This window comes from Varroa jacobsoni, unplaced genomic scaffold (assembly GCF_002532875.2).
Source record: "Varroa jacobsoni isolate VJ856 unplaced genomic scaffold, vjacob_1.0 scaffold_1276, whole genome shotgun sequence".
In the NCBI taxonomy this organism is placed as follows: domain Eukaryota; kingdom Metazoa; phylum Arthropoda; class Arachnida; order Mesostigmata; family Varroidae; genus Varroa; species Varroa jacobsoni.
The window spans coordinates 1-17,949 of NW_019214178.1; the positions used below are offsets into that span (position 1 = coordinate 1).

At 39.6% G+C, this 17,949-nt stretch overlaps 2 protein-coding genes across 4 annotated transcripts in view; both read right to left on the reverse strand.

Annotated features, from left to right (window-relative positions):
* Positions 1–132: 132 nt before the first annotated feature.
* LOC111268326 (calcium and integrin-binding family member 2) lies at positions 133–2,872 on the reverse strand. Its single transcript, XM_022847234.2, has one exon. The coding sequence runs from the start codon at positions 1,197–1,199 to the stop codon at positions 630–632; it is 570 nt and encodes a 189-aa protein (XP_022702969.1). The 5' UTR covers positions 1,200–2,872; the 3' UTR covers positions 133–629.
* Positions 2,873–5,697: 2,825 nt separating this feature from the next.
* Positions 5,698–17,949, reverse strand: part of LOC111268322 (uncharacterized) — a 65,228-nt gene continuing 52,976 nt past the window's right edge. For 2 of the 3 annotated variants that reach the window (XM_022847227.2, XM_086971662.1), the window contains 5 exons: positions 14,928–15,196; positions 14,052–14,359; positions 10,151–10,413; positions 8,259–8,390; positions 5,698–7,955 (listed from right to left, as the gene is read on the reverse strand). In XM_022847227.2, coding sequence (XP_022702962.1) covers positions 7,798–7,955; positions 8,259–8,390; positions 10,151–10,413; positions 14,052–14,359; positions 14,928–15,196 — 1,130 coding nt within the window. In that variant the 3' untranslated portion in view covers positions 5,698–7,797. The remainder of the gene's footprint in view (positions 7,956–8,258; positions 8,391–10,150; positions 10,414–14,051; positions 14,360–14,927; positions 15,197–17,949) is intronic. The other variant, XM_022847228.2, reaches the window with a different exon arrangement.

Genomic DNA, 17,949 nt, shown 5'->3' on the forward strand with positions numbered 1-17,949 from the left:
CAATATTGCATTCTGGGACAGAAGTCTATATTAGACAAAAATAATAGAAAGTGATTGGTGCGTTATTACATATATATATATTATATATATATATATATATATATAAATTATATTTCCAACATATATGTAGAACAGTTTATATGGTCTAGCTGACGACGTTCCGTATGTAAATAAAATTTCCATTGCCTTACAGCTACGCGAAATCCCACTAACTCATCAGTAGACTATTCTTGCGCGGATCGTATCTAACGAATTCATCATAAACCATGTATCTCGTGTGGATTATGCTAGAGACAGAAGTTTCATGAAATGCATAATTGTCCACTGTTTTATCACGACTGGGGATAGAATCCCAAAGTGCACGTTACAATTGTAGGAAGGAGTTGTCCTCCTATGAAGTTAAATAAGGAGATAAATTAAATCCATGCACTGGTTAGCTGACGTTATACGTATACAGACAGGAAGTATTGAGTTTGTTCAGAGACATTTTTTAATCTCTTGTGATCCAACATTCCTTTGAGCAGTACCCATGATAAGCACTTCATAGATATTAGGTCCTGTCAGCTACAACATAAGCTCACTAGCTTGAAGTAAATTTTCATAGGTCGGTTCCAAAGGCCGTTTGCCAATTACGCACGCACGTGAAAGGCATTAACAAACTCTGGCGCTCGTGAGATCACATGTTCAAACTCAGCCTGTGATAAATACCCATCGCTGTCGATGTCTCCCTCGTCTAAAACTTTTTCGACAACCACTTTTATCTCATCTGTAGTAAGCTGATCTTGTGTCAGAGCTGCAGCAGCCATTGCGATATCTTGCGGTCCTAGTTTGCCATCACCATCATAATCGTATATGACAAAAGCGAATTTGGCTTTCAGTTCTCGCGGGGCTCCTTCACTAAGCACAGACATCATGTACAAGAAGTCCTCGAAACAAAGATTCCCCGTGCCATCCTCGGAGAAAACGCGGAGTAGTCGTTCCCTAAACGGATTTTCACGAAACTCATTCATTTTTAGCAATCTCTCGCAGGGTACCTTGACCTCGCGAGCCTCGTCTCCGAGCATTGTCTTGGGCACAAGTTGAGGGTCGAGGTCACGAAACTTCTTGTGTAGCATTAAGATCTCCTTTCGTGTAAAGAATGTGCTATCCTGTAGGTCTTCCAGCTGTTCCTCAGTGAACGTACTAGCCTTATTACCCATGATACGTTCCTTTTCTGCAGCCCCTAGCAGAAAACACCTATGAAATATATTTAACAGATACTCAATGCACGTACCACGTTCCTTGTCAGCTCAGTCGAGCTCATCCTGCGCATTACGGAAGCTGACTGTCTGACAGCTCAGCACGTCCTTGCGGGTCGACATCCGGAAAGGGAGACACCATCGAAGGTTCGTGGCTACCCATCGACCCTTTTACATACCATGCCCATAGGTCCTGTACCTAAAGAAACTTCTTGTTAAAGGAGTCTGTTTTGCCGAGCCTTCGCAAATGGGTGGAGTCCATCCCTCAGCTCATCTCGATACTTGACCTCCCCTGCCCAACCAGGTGCCCCAATCGAAGCCTTGTTTCCCGCCAGCACAACAGAATATACTCTGATATGCAATGTAGCGCTTGTGGCGTAGAACTTTAACCACAAGCCCATTATGTTAGTAGCACGTCATACCAGATAAACCCTACATTTTTAGTAGGTAGGGCAGGTCGAAGGAATAATATTTAATTGGCATAGAAAAATGCTCGTACCGCATTCACCTATAATTTCAATGCAAACGGACCTGTTTTATGTTCCGGGAATAAAGAAAAAAGTAAGTTTTCATTTTTAAATTCCCTGATAATTCTTTGTGCATCAAATGATAAAAATAATACGTAACAATTGCTAGATTAATCGTCAACGTCAGAAACAAACAAGCCTTATATATATATATAACAAAAAGAAATTATCATCAGCCTTTAGATGAGCAGGCCAATAACCTAATAATATCTGTCCCAAGAGACCTGATTGAAATAAAAGGTGTGGTAGTGCGGGCCGTTCTACAAGGACTGTTTTGCTTTTGGTAATCTATAGGTAACGCGACTACATAGACGCGCGTATGGCGCATGCGCAGCCTTCACCCCGAATCCAGAAATAATATAAAAAAACAATGAATTTTTTTCATTTCATAATTGTCATCATGATGAACTGTGAGCATCCTGCTAAAAAAAAAAAAAAAAAAAAGCTTTGTGTAGCAGTGTTTGTTGTCAAATTGCTGATATGGTCGGCGACGTATCGCAGCCTTTTCACACTTTTCATTCATAATAAATGACGATTACTGTTTTCATCAGGAATAGACTCGATGGATACCTGAGGATACTCAGATAAACTGCTTAGATATTTTTAATTTTTGGTAATTTTAATATCGCCACCCGCAGTAAATAACATTCAGAGCCCTCGCTATCCCAGGACGATTTAACAGTTGTACATGGTTGAAGAACTATTGTACTTAGCTTATAGTAGGCGTAGAGCTGCTAAAAAGAGAAGCGGGACAGAGCGTCTAAACAAAAGCGTTGTTTTGGCTCCTCTATATAGTAGATGGCGAGCATATAGTCTGCCAAAAGCTGTTTGTTGCTTAGTTGAAATAAATCGGTATATACATTTGATGATCTAGCACTGTATCTGAAAGCCGGAACAAATACAAGATTGCTATAGTTGGACATAAATTTTACGCGACAAATCAAAATCATACGGAGTGTTTCTCAATACACGTTCACGATAAACCTATATCTACAAGTTATTCGTTATCAATATTATTTCTAGGTCTGTTGAGTCGTCAAAGGCACGGCCTAGAGCGCCTACAAAATGCGCCTTCTGTTAATAATAGTAATAATAAAAATAAATACTAAAGAATTCATATACGCAGCGTATTCCTTATGATCCTCTCTACCTTCTTCATTACTATCTGTACTATTTTTCCGTAGACAATAACAATAGATTTGGAGACTCTGGCCTTTGGGATATCACAATAACTATAGTGTTAGTGTTAAAAATCCACTACTTATGTTGTTATTATATTATTTAATAAATAAAGTACTTCATCCCAGTAATTACAATAGCCCAATAATTGATTTGTACCTCTATCATTAATCGCTTCCGCATTGGGCCGAGGTTAGCGTGCCGTCATGCTATCATCGCTTAGGCGCTAGCATCTTTTACTTCCCAAGGTAACAAAGACCAGCCTAAATCAAGCATAAACCCAAAATGTAACAAGCTAAAAAGCTAATCATGACGATTTTACGAACGTATGAATACCACCAGCAGAGATGTCTTTTATTCGAGCAACAACTTATCCGAAGAAATCCTTAGGACTTTTTTTTGCTACAAGTCCTAACAATATATATATATGTATATATATGCCTTTTGTTACTTTGAACAAGGTTCCATAGGTAACACCATCTTGCTAAACATACTAGAAGTACACTCTCCCTGCGTCTACGATTAACGTCCGCGTGCAGGATTTCGCAGCAGAAGGGACAAAAGTAGGACAGCGATATAAAACCGCTTACCAGATGGCAGCACCAGCGACGTAGAATGCAAGCGAAGATCGAATATGTCGGCCTTAATAAAGAGGTTTGTTCCGAATAATATTAAGTAAGGACTATACAAAATAAGGAAACGAACGCAGCGATCAATTAGCAATTGCGTGATTAAGTAATAAAAAATAGAATAATTAATTTTAACACGGTTTGACATTTCGAAATTGTTAACGTGGTTGGCTAGTGCACTAGGCTAGGCACTCTATAAGGACCGTCCCAACATAATAATAGCTAGGAATATATATACACACGGCGTTGCTTAAATAAATACTATTCGTAGCAGTGTGGTGGAACCCTGTCACCGGGCATGTCGAGATGCGTGCGTCTGTGAATCAGCAAGCACGATCCTAGCCGAGGACCAATTCCGATTCGAGTAACTGGAGCAGGAGTCGCAGCGATATTCCAAACAATTGCATGACACCACTACAGCAAATTTGCCAGCCGTTATCTCACCTCCGTATACCTGCAGTACTGGCAAAAGTTGGTAAAGAGTACGAATGGCTTTGAGTCTCATATTGGGACACATTGGCCGAGTATCGAGGCCCGTCACAGTAATGCTAGATGCTTCCGTTACTATCGCTCTATACGTATATATGACGTATCGCTTAGATACGTATAATCTGCACCGATGCTAGCGTATTTTGTCACGGCACAAGTTTTTGGCACAAATTATATTACTGAACTGTTAGAAAGAATTGTTGTAAAATATGATAAATTATAAAAATAATGTTCCGAATCTGCGAGCTCAATCCAGCCCTAGGTTTATATCGTCATGATAGTGGACCAATCGGAGCGTCGAGTTCAGTTCATGGGAGCTCAGCACAGGATTACAGGTTAACGATGAGCCATATCATATGTACGTCCTACTAGCCTGTTGAAGCTACATGTCGATCTTTTACGTGTGCCGTGTCGATGGCAGACTGTACAGCTCTTGTTGACCTGCTGATCTATTGAGCGTGGCCAACAAACACGATCCTCAGTTATTTTTCCACAGGTCTACGAAACTTTTCTAGCGTTAAAAGTAAAACATGAATATACTTGAAGTTCAGGTTGGAAATTTGCAATCTGCCACCCAAATTCACTGATGAGAGTAACTTTATGTTTAGAAATTATATGAACTATGTATGAATTTATTTTGAACACCTGATTGCTGAACGTTGACGCATGATCACACGTTTAGCATACGTTCATAGTTAAATGCTTCGGTACGTTTAAGCGCAGAACAGGGTGGTTGAAAAAGAACACGGAAGACAAGCATACATCAATCAGTAGCCCTTTTATGTAAATTATCTCTGTTTCATTAGGGGCTCCTAACATTATCCCTCGAGTGAAAGCTGCCTATTGGGACTTTTCGGTTCGAGTTTTATAGCGGCTCATAAAGTTTGACCTGGCGGCATCGCCGCCGTTTGACCTCGGCAAATTTATAGGCTGAATATCTTTTCGGAGACACTCTTGCTATGCATTACAATTTATAGTATATCTAAGAAATCTGGCTTTGGAGGCTACGATGATGTTATTATTGAACTGTTAAGCTAGTGTATTGTAATAAGAGATTCCTAGTTTTGGTGAAAGCTTTGTAAGAGAAGAAGAAGAAGAAAATCGCTTATATAAAACGATTTTCTGACAAGGAAACTGATTTGCCAAGAAATTGCCTACCCTAAAGTAGGCAGGATAGGAGGATAAACAGAGTACCCCAAAAAAATGCCTACATTTTTCCTGAAAGTACGAGGCTCCTGGCTTAAAGGACGATATTACCGACATTTTTTCGAAAAACTTGAAAATAATTTCTTTAGATTTTTATAATTATTACATATATTTTTTTTAGCATAGGTCAGGTTATTAAATTGTTTACCTTTATTCGTAGACTTCATTGACTTAGTTTGTTGAATTTACCATTGGGACCGCGTTTGGTGCAACTAGTGGAACCCTTTAGAAACAATGCCCTTTCCCTTTTGTGAACTTCTGCATAATGTAAAAGACAGAATTCAGCTGTTGAGGTTGTAGCTGTGCCAGGAAGCGATAAATACATATTGTTTTTTTTATTTTTGAATTTAATTGATCAATTGTAGTAATCGGGGTTCACAAAAAAATGATGGGTAGACTATATCTCGATAAGATAATAATGACAATATCTACGAATTGACATTGTGAACACATTTATTCATACGTATTTATATACAAGTTTACATCTCCATTACTAAGCTAGCTTGCGAGTGAATCGACCAACAATCTACTAAACAAAAATGAAATGTTTACCCCATTTTTGAACAGCTTTCATTCGATAACCGCATCCTTCCATTCATACGTTTGCAAGGAAAAATATTTACATAGAAAACATGGACTACGACGCAGCGTTCGATAAACGAGTATCTCATCTTAGTGGGTGCCGTCAACTGAAGAGATATGAAAACGACTGGTTTGAGGTAGTTTGCTTGCTTCGAAGAAGGTAAGGTTTTACTGGGTCTCATTGAAAGGCAGTGAAGATGCAATTTGTGAATACTGGACCTCTGACCAGTTTCTGTTGTGCTGATTTAGCAAGGATTTTTTGCCACATAAAATCGTTCGTTCCAGCGCGTCAGTTACTCGTTATTCTCGAACTGTTAATTAACTGCGTACGAAACAAAAAACACGCCACATATACAAACATATACATATCGAAATAACAGTACAGAGTTAGGTTTCAACAGACAGCAGCAGCACAAAATGACAGTGCGGTATAGATTATATAATATCAAAGTAATAACATGAATTCAAACATCACAAGACTGCTGCTGTTTTTCAATACATTGACGTGACAGGCTAGGACACACAATAATGACACGTAGAGCCAACAACAACAACAACAACAACAACAACAACGGCAACAACTTGACTTGACTTGAAGCACAAACACTGATGCACAAGCAGACACTAAAAGCGAAAAATACACTATGCAGACCTGAACATGCATGCCTAGGTTGCAAGAATCTTTAGCAAGGTCATGGATCGAAGCCTTGCCTAGATTTATGAAAGAGTGCTATCCCGAAGCCAACGCTAGTTGTGCATTGTACCGTAGGATAGCCTTCCACGTTGTCGTTAAAGGTGGCTTCTAAACTTTAACCGACCGAAAGCTTTGTCGTCAGCGTGATCGGCGACGGGCGACATTGCAATTTCGTTAGAGTTTGATTGTCTCCCTTTTGTAGGGCCGGTTGGGTCCTAGTACCCATACCCCCTACAATAGGTAACCTTGTTTCAGGTGTGATAAAAACCGATTTCTACTTTTGTATTTATTCTTGCATGAAACTGCATGAAAACACCCACGGCGTGACTATTAAATATAAGTTGACGTACCAAATAGAACGAGGAGAATTAGAATTGTCGCATCATAGCTTCTCAGAAAAGGTAAGCTTACTAATCAGTACATTAGAGTAATTTCTACCATCTTAAAAGGCATTACTTTTGCCGCCGTGGGCAATCTTAGACGTAAGTGCTGAACTCCTCTTTTTATACGATCGTACTGAAGGCCTTTTTACAGGACCCCGTTTCCACTCATGGGATTCTTGTGGCCCAGTGGAGTCTGTTTTTTTTTTCTATTTTTAACGATCTTAACAACAAACCGCAAACTACAATTGTGTAATATTACGGCAAGCCCGCAATACAAAAAAGAAGGTCTTCATTAGCGATAGATGATGCATTAAGGTCCTTCTAAAGTATGTCCGATTCTCTATTAGCACCTCGGTAGTGTGCGAGGCCTAATACGTGTAACCTTCTTCGAACCTTACAACGGTATAAGAACTAAGGTATAGAAGTAGATATTCCATGAAGTTCAAATGTTGTAGGCGTGACCCAAGTACTGATATATATAGATATATATATATATATATATATATATGGTATTTTTTGCAGACTCTCAGTGATAGACAATAAACCATATATAGTTGGACAACTAGATAATAAGTGGACAAAGAAAATCTTGAATATTTAGTTTTGATTGCCTAGTCTGCGACTGTAAATACGTACGAGTACTTCTGTAACCCTTTAATAACGGTTTTGAGAGCTGAAGTTCCTGAGCTGTTATAAAAATCTTCTCTGTGGTTTTCAGAATAACTAGTCAGGCCATAGGTCGCAACTCTGATTAAAACAAATAATAGCCCATCACTTAAGGTTTGAAAATATGAGTTTGAATATTCCGTCAAATACTGTTAGGCCCTTCAATATCGTAAATCGTCATTTTGGGTGCCTCAGCGTTTACCGCTAGGGACCGCCACTGGCCGGGGTTGGTGGGACTGTCTGCTGCTGACCAAGTAAAAGGGAAATCATGTGATACATGTTCCTCTTCTGTTTCGGAAGTTCCTGCGAACAGCCGCCGCTTCTAGAATCGTTCTCTTCCAGACGTTGTTGGCTCTCATCTGCTAAATACAATGAGAAAGTGTAAAAACAGGTGTCATGCAACTTCCTGTCACTTTGAGGCGTGTCACATAATCAGCAGTGATAAGTTCTTTCCTGTAAAGCTAGCTATTACGATCTAGCAGGTGAATGATAATATATTATTATTGTTACAGAATTACATGTCCGACACAGCTTGGGTCCTTTTATGGTATACAAGCACAGTATATGTTATGTAAAAATTGAACTATTTGACAGTTAGGTAAGAATTAATTCGCATTACCCAAAGGCTCTGTGCACTAAGCATCGATAGGTCAACATTCGCTTACCGCGCAACGCTTGGCTGTTATGCATCTTATTTCTCGCTTTGTCGTTCTTTGAAATAGGCGACGTACGGCCTTCCAGAAATTTCTGCCGAAGGGCCGATTTCACTTTCAGGGTCAAATCATTCGCCGCTGTCGCTGAAAGAGCGCACAAAGAAGTACAATAATAAATTGTCAGTGAGACATCCACAAAGGCCTGGGATACGCGTTTCTGCTAGCCAAATTGATTTGCCAAATCTAATAAATCATAGTTGAGATTAAAAATGGCCAAAAGCACGTAGCTCTAATTCACTTCATAAGGGATGCATTTAAGTGCAGGATAGGTACGAAGAATAAACATCACTGAGGAAACGTCCACAATGGCTGTTAGCTTGTTTTATAGAAGTGAAGAGACGAGGTGTTGCCGTAATGGCTTTGACAGGTCCACTGCGATTACTTTCCTTTACATTTTAAGCAGAACTGATAAAAATGCATCTTGATTTATTTTTCGGTATTGACCGAACGAAGCTGTTTTGAAGATTTCTTTTCCGTGATCAAGTGTACATTTAGGCAGATCAAATGGAACTCTGCGCTACGCTGGACGCTATAACTGAATGAATTGAAGAAGGTTGTTGGGTGCCTACTCTAGGCCGAGTCCGGAGCCTTATAGCGGGTCTGGCCGGGCCCTGGCTTAGTGACGAACTTAACGGTAACGCTTTATTTAAATGTTTACGTCCCCTCTATAAACAAACGTACACCTTCCTTGACATCGGCTTATAACGCAGTCGTTGTTGCGTCATGTTGTGTGTGGACCAATACGTAAAAAGTTATATCTGGTCTAATGTTTTACCTTGAAGCAATGATAAAGCAAGAACAAAGGGAATTAAATAAAATTAAGTATGGATAATAATAGAACATTCAAACCTGTGACAGAGTGAGCCAAAATGGGATGAAAAAAAAAAGTTCAGTAACCCATTGTTGCCGAAGGCAAAAGATCGGTAAACATTCACTTCAAACGAAGACTGGTAATACAATTTATACAATTTATACAAACATTTACGAGCTAATGTCTTGCCAAATTCAAGACACTTTGGTAGGTTACAATCTTGTGCTATCCATTCACCGGCCACTTTTGTTTCTAAATCGCCAATTCTTCCTAAAACAGAACTATTGTTCTACTGCGGTGAAAATCGAAAAAATAACATATAGTTTCCGCCGTTTTAGCGGAAACAAGCAATATCTTCGCACTGTACAAACACCTAGCAAGACAGAAAAATGTTTATTTTTGGTCGAAATCAATAGTTACGTTATTGTCAGTTTTCATGCGGCTTCTGATAAATCTAAGGAGGTTTTCCATGAAATAAAGCAGAAGATCCGCTGTATGTTTTGCATCTGAAGGGCCTAAAGAGTCAAACATCAAATCAAATCAAAACAAAAAACAGCCATTTGGCTGAAGACGCCTGGACGTGGTGTAAATATCAATTCGGTGGTCCAAATAGGCTCCACCGATTAATTTCTTCGATACATTTAGCACTCTTTGAAAAATGATGGCTTTGATCTGCCACCATCCATTAATTAAATTTCGTTGGAACTTTTCATGTGTAGCGTATCTAAACGGTGTCTTAGCAAGTTTCTACCTACCAATGCACTTGTTTCTTACGGACTGAAAAAGGAATATCTACTTAGATAAAATCAATTTATAAGAGTTTAGGTCCTGTACTATAGATATAATCGTAGTAACATTGAATAAATCTGACCGAGAGAAATGTCGCTACATAAGCTGTTTCATTGAATTGTCTTTTCTTTTTATTTAAGAATAGTATTAAAAGCAATATGTAAGAGGAAGTCCCAACTCGAGTGTACGCTATTTCTTATTACTTCTCTGTCTAGATTAGCCTGCGCGCCTGCCTGCCGCGTACCGTTTTTATTAGGAGGTGGTGAACCTTCACGGAGAGCCGTAACGGGTGGAGACTCGCTCTCGCTTCCGACATGAGATGAAGTGCTACTCCCTTCAGATGACGACGATGCTTGCCGGTCTCTTTGACTAACAGAGGATCCTTTGGTACTCGTGCCCTGTATGGATTCCTCGGAAGACCAAACGCTGGCTCGCTGCTCTTGTCGTCGTGCCAGGAATTGTTGTAGTTTTAAACGAACTTCTGCGGATGCGCCGCTTGGCGACGACCTTTCACAAGTGGACAGTTTTACACAAAAATATATAATGAAATTAGTGTCAAGAAATAACTAAAACTACCTATCTGCTGGGCAAGCCGTATTCTGATTCGATAGCTCATAATCGACGTCACGATGACAACACTTATGCTTGCTTTAATTTTTAATCTTGTTTTTACCTTTTCGCCTTTTTTCTTTTATGATTTATGGTTCATGGCATTATAGGTCTACTGAAAAACAACTAAAAATAACCAACAACGCAAACCTTTTCATACCTCCGGGGGGGCACTCCACCTATGCGTTTAGAGGCATATATGGCGCTTGTCAAAAAAAAAATATCGTAACTTCACGCATATCAAGTCATTCAAAGTGAAACGTGAGACAATAAAACTTTTGAACTTTTTTCGCGAACGTAATTTTTTCGATTCTCAGTAGAATAATGGACCGTTATAGTCTACGACCCTCTGCCATTTGGGTGGTAACTTGAACATTGCGCTGTTGTAGAGTTGTGGAAGACGAGAGACGAAATTCGACATCGTGTTGGGATTTGAATAATTTTCCTATTAAAAAGTTGTCGAAACATTGAAAAGAAATTGTAATCTGTGGCAGCAATGTTTGGTGAGCATTCTGGATGACTGGAAACATCCAACTGTAACTCTTGCGTTTTTGCCATCGTGATCCTTGCGGCATAAGATCGGGTGTTATTGTGCAATAGAAGTAAGTTACCTCTGTTCACTACTCTTGGCTGCTTGATGCGGAACTAGTTTGTCATCTCCTCTGATTGTTGACAGTACAGTGCAGACGTAATCGATGAACCAGGACACATGAAGCTGTAGTAGATAGCACCTGCACTAGACCACCAATCAGACATCATGAGCTTTTATAATGTACATTTACGTTACGGTGATGTTCCGCTGGTTCAAATGCGTCCACCCGCTAATGTGATTATTTGCGACTATCGTAGAAGATTAATTTTGTATCACAGGTCACAATCCGATATCAGGATGGGTAGCGTAACAGTAAATGAGCGTCTCCGTGTACTCATCTCTGATCCTCGCCTGAATCGTGCGAGACTTATTCGTTCACTTTTCACCTTATAAATTTAACCAAAACGAACAAGGCTTATTTTCCAGTTTGAACTTTTTTTTTTAATTAACGTCTAATAATGTTTTTAGTAGTAGCTTCTTTACCGAGACAGTGTTTTTAGGATAGACGAACTGTCTTCGTTGCCACAGTTGCAAAATAAAAAAACAAATCACTCGAATTTCCTGATCTTTTATGGTATACAGCAAGTCGCCTGTTAAAACACGAGTGGATGGTTTTAGAGTTCAAAAAGTAGAAGAGCCTCATAAAGACATCGCATTGTACGAAAAATAATGGTATTTTGAAGATACGAGATTAGAATTTCTCGCGTTTCGTATTGAACGCGGTATATTGGGCGGTCGAGCTATTTAACAACTGAAAAAAACCTAAATTATATTTAAACAATTACAACGGAGGACAGCAATATATTTGGTATATGTGAGGTTAATTCCTTCTTGTTGTTGTTGTTTCCGCCAGTGTTCTTTTTCATAACTGTGACCTCCAAATTTGCACTAATATACCTTATCCCATATTATGCTTGATAGAATCGACAATAGGCTACGTTACGCCACCTATAAATCATCTAAGTAACTACAATCACAGGGGCATAACTCTAGAGAACACAACGGCTGAAGCCATTTGACGATTCTGGCGTAACAATTAGGGGGTGCATTATCGACAGACATTAGGGAGGTCATTTAAAGACTCGCGATGTCTGGCGGTATTGACTGTTTCATTTTCGAGCTATATTCCATTATAGAAAATGCTTTTGATATACAATGCGAGCATCAGCTTATGTCGGAATCTATTCGGCACCACTGCTGAAATGTTTTTCTCTGCTGTTCGATACCATTCTCTCGTCTGACTCTTTTCTGGTAGGCAGCACAGAGTGACCCATGTCTTTTTTATGGCAACGGCGTGTTCTGTGTAGGTTTTTCGCTGGTAATCCTTGTGCAAGCTATTTCGGGAATACACCGCACGTGTTTACGCTTGTGCTTAACTTAGATCATAAAACAAAATTTTCGCTTCTGCTCCCCATCTTAAGGGTTCTTATTACCTGCTTCATCGAACCCCTTATTGAGCCAATGAGCAACGCATTGCCTTCATAATCTAATTTACTCAAGAGCGTTCTTTGCACAGCAGCTTGCTCTGCGACTTAAGTTATTGAGGTAAAGTTATCTCCTTCGTGGTCTTTAACGCTCCCCAGACGTCGTTCTCACAGAAATTCTGTTATCTTTTCTGAAAGCACTGTTCGCTAGTGTTTTCACTAATTGATAGGTACAATTAGTGTTCTTATTTTTGAAATCAAGGGACTTGATCATTCAGCATTCATTTTTAGCGTTAAGCGACGTCTTTGCTTTTTTTACTTAGTGTGCGTTAATAATACTCAAGCAAGATTTGACGTAAAGCATTTCGTCTACTAATAGTACATAAAGTTATTTAAAATGTTCGACTTGCTAAATAGCTCCAAAAAACTAGTATATATATATATATACACGGTAGATAATTTTTTTCTAAACGGGGAGTGTGTAATTGTACTTGTTCTAGTGAATAATTTTTTAAATTATTATTTTTTAAATTATTACTTGAAGATCAAATATATTGAACATTTAGAGAGTAGCGAAGGAACAGAATGAAATATTGTACTGTAAATGTTGTGCAGCTTCATATTGAAAGCTACACGAGCCGTACGGTCGAATTCTAAGTACATTAGCGGAAAACTGCACGCCCCATATGAGTTCCATCAGAGACCAAACAGATCTCCATCGTATCAATTTTCTGGCCACACAGAGCAGCGAGGGTAGGGAGGGTAGGTTAACGCTACCTATTCTGAAGATCTTGGTTTTTATTAGGTGTAAAACAGGAACATTTGTCACTATGGTGGCCTGCTACAGACTTGGTTATCTCTTAGCCGGCTGCAGGACATTGTAAGTTAACCTCTTTGATTTTTCAATAAATGAATTTCAATTTGGGCGCATTAGTGGTAGCATCTATGACAGAACTCACGGCGTTTGGCTTCATTAACCTTCGCTTGGTCACAGAAGGGAAAATGTACCAATGAAAAAATACGTATGATTTTTAGCGCGGTTATTTGCACACTGGAAACAGGTGCTGGAACGAACGTTCACTACAACCTTTCTCCACTACAAATGCTGACAGAACATAAGGGGCGGCAAGGTTCGCCTACGACAACCCCCTAAAGTAGTCAGTCCACCGTTGTCGGTAGCACGTCAGTTTAGACTGGCATATAGTTATTATGTTCTTCCAAATTTCACTATAGCACGTATTTACTGCATGTCCGCTAACATATTTTGGCATAAAAAAGCTGGTTTAAAGTGCAAAATAAACATTCGAAGTTTATTGACATCTCGGCCGGGTAAAAATATTTCACATAAGTAGTATATTACAATATAATATAACTGAGACGGTTTATCTAAAAGGCTAGAAAACGAGTGAAGCTCTCCTGCTGCATAGCATCAGAACAGCATGCCGCTATGATTGGCATGAAAAAGTAACTAAGAAAACAAAGCAAGCAAATTATTAAAAGTATACATTTTTTGTACGCACTTTTTAGGCGACGAGGGCAATCCGGGCGATCTATTGGGCACTGGTGGCGATGCAGCCGGCGGTGTAGCGGCAGCGGACTCTCGTGCGAGCCGAAGTTTTTCCTCTTCCTCTAATTTTCGTAGAACATCTTTTTTCGGACATTTGATTACAGGAGGGGAGGGGGTGCCCATATCAGGGGCTTCTTTGTCATTTAATTCTTGACCTCTCTGTGTATTACTGACGTCCTTATCACTGCCATTGCCCGAGTCACGATCTTCATCACTATGAGATGAATTGTCACTACGAAGTCTCTGACTTTCCATGTAAAGCTGTCAGAAATACATTGAGCTATGTTAATTCTAGAGCTGAAGCAAAATCGTTTCATAACGAACATCGAGCGGAATCCTCAATGCTTTCGAACAGCAGTGCTGGTGTCCTTTCACACAGTTTCTCATTACAGCGAGATCATTCAATGGCCGCTGAAGATCCGTAAAGCACTGTAGCGGTAACGCCAAGACTATGGAGTCCCAGCGTCCCCGATTCGTACCCAGGGGCATACATACATACATGCATGCTTCTTTCACTCAAACGTACTACTTTTATACTTTTCCGCTACGTTCTCTGTTATCGTGAACATGTTAGTTAATATATAGTAGTATCAGAGCAAGCAATTCTATTTAACTAGAAACTAACTCGATTCTTTTGATCCATGAACCTAGTTTCAATATGTAAACATAGAAAACCAAGATAGATAGGTTTCGATTAGTAGATGTGAAGTCCTACTTATTGTCGCAACGAAATTAGACTAGAGGTAATAGGGACAGATTGAATTACTTTGAGGTGTTCCTTGTCGTTGAGTTCATGAGACAAAATAGGCAATCAAAACAACTGACGCACCCTTATCCTATCGGCAAGTTGTTGGTCGTGTTGTTGTTGAAGATGCTTTTGCTGTAATTGAAAATGCTGGAGAAGTATTTGCTGCTGGAGATGCTGTTCATGTTGAAGTGCTAAAATTTGTCTCTGTAGCTCCAACTGAACGGCGCTAACCTCTTCGCGTAGCGCGGGATCCGATACCAGCGATTCATGCGAGAGCTCGTTCGTTCGCATAGACAGTGAAAGTGACGCAGGAAGCGAACTGTCCGCCACAGCTGCCGATGGCGGGTCTCCTGAAATGACGAGCGGCGCAGTATTGCATGTCGACACATTTGTATCTATGGGTTTCATTGTAGCATAGAAACTAACCGTTTTCTTTCCCAAGCGTAGCGCCTAATGCACAGGCCTTCAGCATCAGCAAGATCACTTTAACCGGAATATGTTTTTCAACTAGTTCGATTCAAAAACTGGTCTGTTCTCGAATTCTGTAAGGCGGCGCTCAAATTCACCCAAATGGTATGATTCAGCGACGTCCTGCAAGCGCTAATTAAGCCGTAATTAAATGCTTGAGCTACATATTGCTTGGCGACGTGTTTGTTTGGGGAACTTTGGGTGATGCGTCGGCCTCGGCCAAGTTTTTCTCTTCCGCATATATCCTTTCGTTTTGAACCCCTCAACAGCTCGACGTGCTTCCCTAAACCGTTTGTAGGTGGTGGCCAAAGGCTAAATGGAACGGATGTCCGTCAAGGTAAGGTAATGCGCATTTAACTTACTAAACACTAAAACACGATACATTATTGTATCGTGACAAGCTGCTTAATTTGCATGAAGTTCTTATAACGAAGAACATATTTCCAACAGAATTTTTGTGTAACATCTAAATCGTTTACACGGCCACGGACACTGCTGTCTAGCCAGCAAAAAGCGCACGCGTGTCTGCAGTGGCCCTTGCAAAAGTGATTCAAGCAACCAATACGTAAAGTTCAGTCATGAATTTCATAGAAGCACTCACTTGGACCGCAGCCAGTAAGTGACCATGGCACTTAAACGCCACTGTTATTTATGATCCATGAGACCTTTCTATCTATGGGAAGGTTATTCGTTCAAAAATACGCTCTGCAAGTACAGGTACCGCTGTTAGGTAATGTAGGCATTGTTTGCAAGATCTGTAGAGTTTTCAAGCGAAATTTCTCCAGCTGAGCTGTGGTCGGTGTCCTCCTTGAAAAGTGCCGGGATCCTCAATTGAGACGCCTCTTTCATTTAGACGAGGCTTTTCGCATACGCCTAATGTTCATTTTCAAAATGTAGCCTGTTTCTATGCGGCGCCAAAGGTTAATTAGCGCAAAACTTTTCGTTCAGATTGTCAATCTGATGCGAATTCTGGCTTACCGGGAAATCTGTGAAACATTACATTGGAGGCTCGCCGTTAGTGGAACCATTGTATTTCTATTAGCTTGTTCGTTTTAGTCATTATCTCGACGCTATGTCTTGTCTCAAGCGAGGAAAAGAGAAGCTATGCTACGTTCGTTCGCGTTGATCATCATCTGTGGACGTCATTCAGCGGCTATGTCGTTCTACATCTGTCACGGCCAGATTAATGGCTTGTAGACAGCATCATATACGAGTTCACGAATTTTTCTATCATTTTTTTTTCTCTGAACAGAACGTCATCTGTGCTAGAAAAAATACATCACGTTAACGCAAGTCTTGCAGTCGATTCTGTTTTGTGATTACTTTAGTACGGGACCCCAATAAATGCAGTTCTACAGCTGCTTTGCCAAAATTTTACTGTCTTAGTCCCTTTTAACCCAATTCTCGACTCTGTAATAAGCACGTGCAACGCTTAAGTGTGAACTTGAGGTATCATAGGTAACCTACATTTAGGTGGTAGGTATGTTTTCTCACAGATTGCCTTTATCTTGTTACAGGACAAAGCTTTCGAGTTGATCTACATACTATGATCATAGACTGGCCTAAGTGTAACCGCAAACGTACTTGAACTTCAAATCTATAAAATTTAATAATGACAAATAGGAAATAAATAAATGAAGAATAGAACTTATGTCGCCCATACCAGCAGCATATATATGCACAAACGCATTGAGAAAAGGTGACAACTTACACACGTACAATGTTACTATGTAAATCTTCACGAAATTATTGATATAAACAGAGTATTTACGCTGAGCCTTCCTTAAAGATACGTTGAGTGTACCCATTCTGTGACACACAAAAGCTTCCGTCCATGAGTAGGAATATTTTATCGTGGACATCACGCGTTCGGATAGATGTCCGCGGAACGAGGAGACTACCTGCTAGTATATGTACAATATTATGTTTAACATCTACATACTTTCATTCATTAAAACAGCTGGTGAAGCCCGTTCGTAGTTCAATGTATATGTCTTTGACTCACACAATAAGATTTTTTACCAGCAGCAGCAGCAGCAGCAGAATAGCAGTAGTAGCATTAGCTCGCCATTTCGCATATACACGTTATAAGCACGCTACGTTTCTGCATCTATATGGCAGAAGTGTCGATATTAACTTACTATGCTAGACTATATCAAAAAACTTTACACTATAGATTACTGTTCTGGTAATAATAGGTAATTATTCCGCACATTTATCAAAAACGTATCAATGTCCTCAAGGGAGTGGTAATTACTCTGTTTTTATGGTCTTAACATGAAAGGAATTGTGGCTAGCTATGTTATTTACTATGCTAAGTTGATTCGAAAGTTGCAAGCATAGTTACAAACTTGTATGTATTCAAACGGTTTTAGGCATTTTACTATCTACTCCGCTTATAAATCGACGTCCCATATTTAACCAAAATATTTTTAAAATCGAAGCCCTTCTAAGTAACCCAAAAAATAATAGCAACATGGGTGTAATCATTTTCCACGTAGAAAGATGTAGCGTAGTTACGTTTCGCTAGAAAAAAAATATCATTATATATCCTTCTTCTAAAAAAATATCATATTTATATATTTATATATATATTTATATATAAAACCAGTTTTCCGTGCCACGAGTGATATTG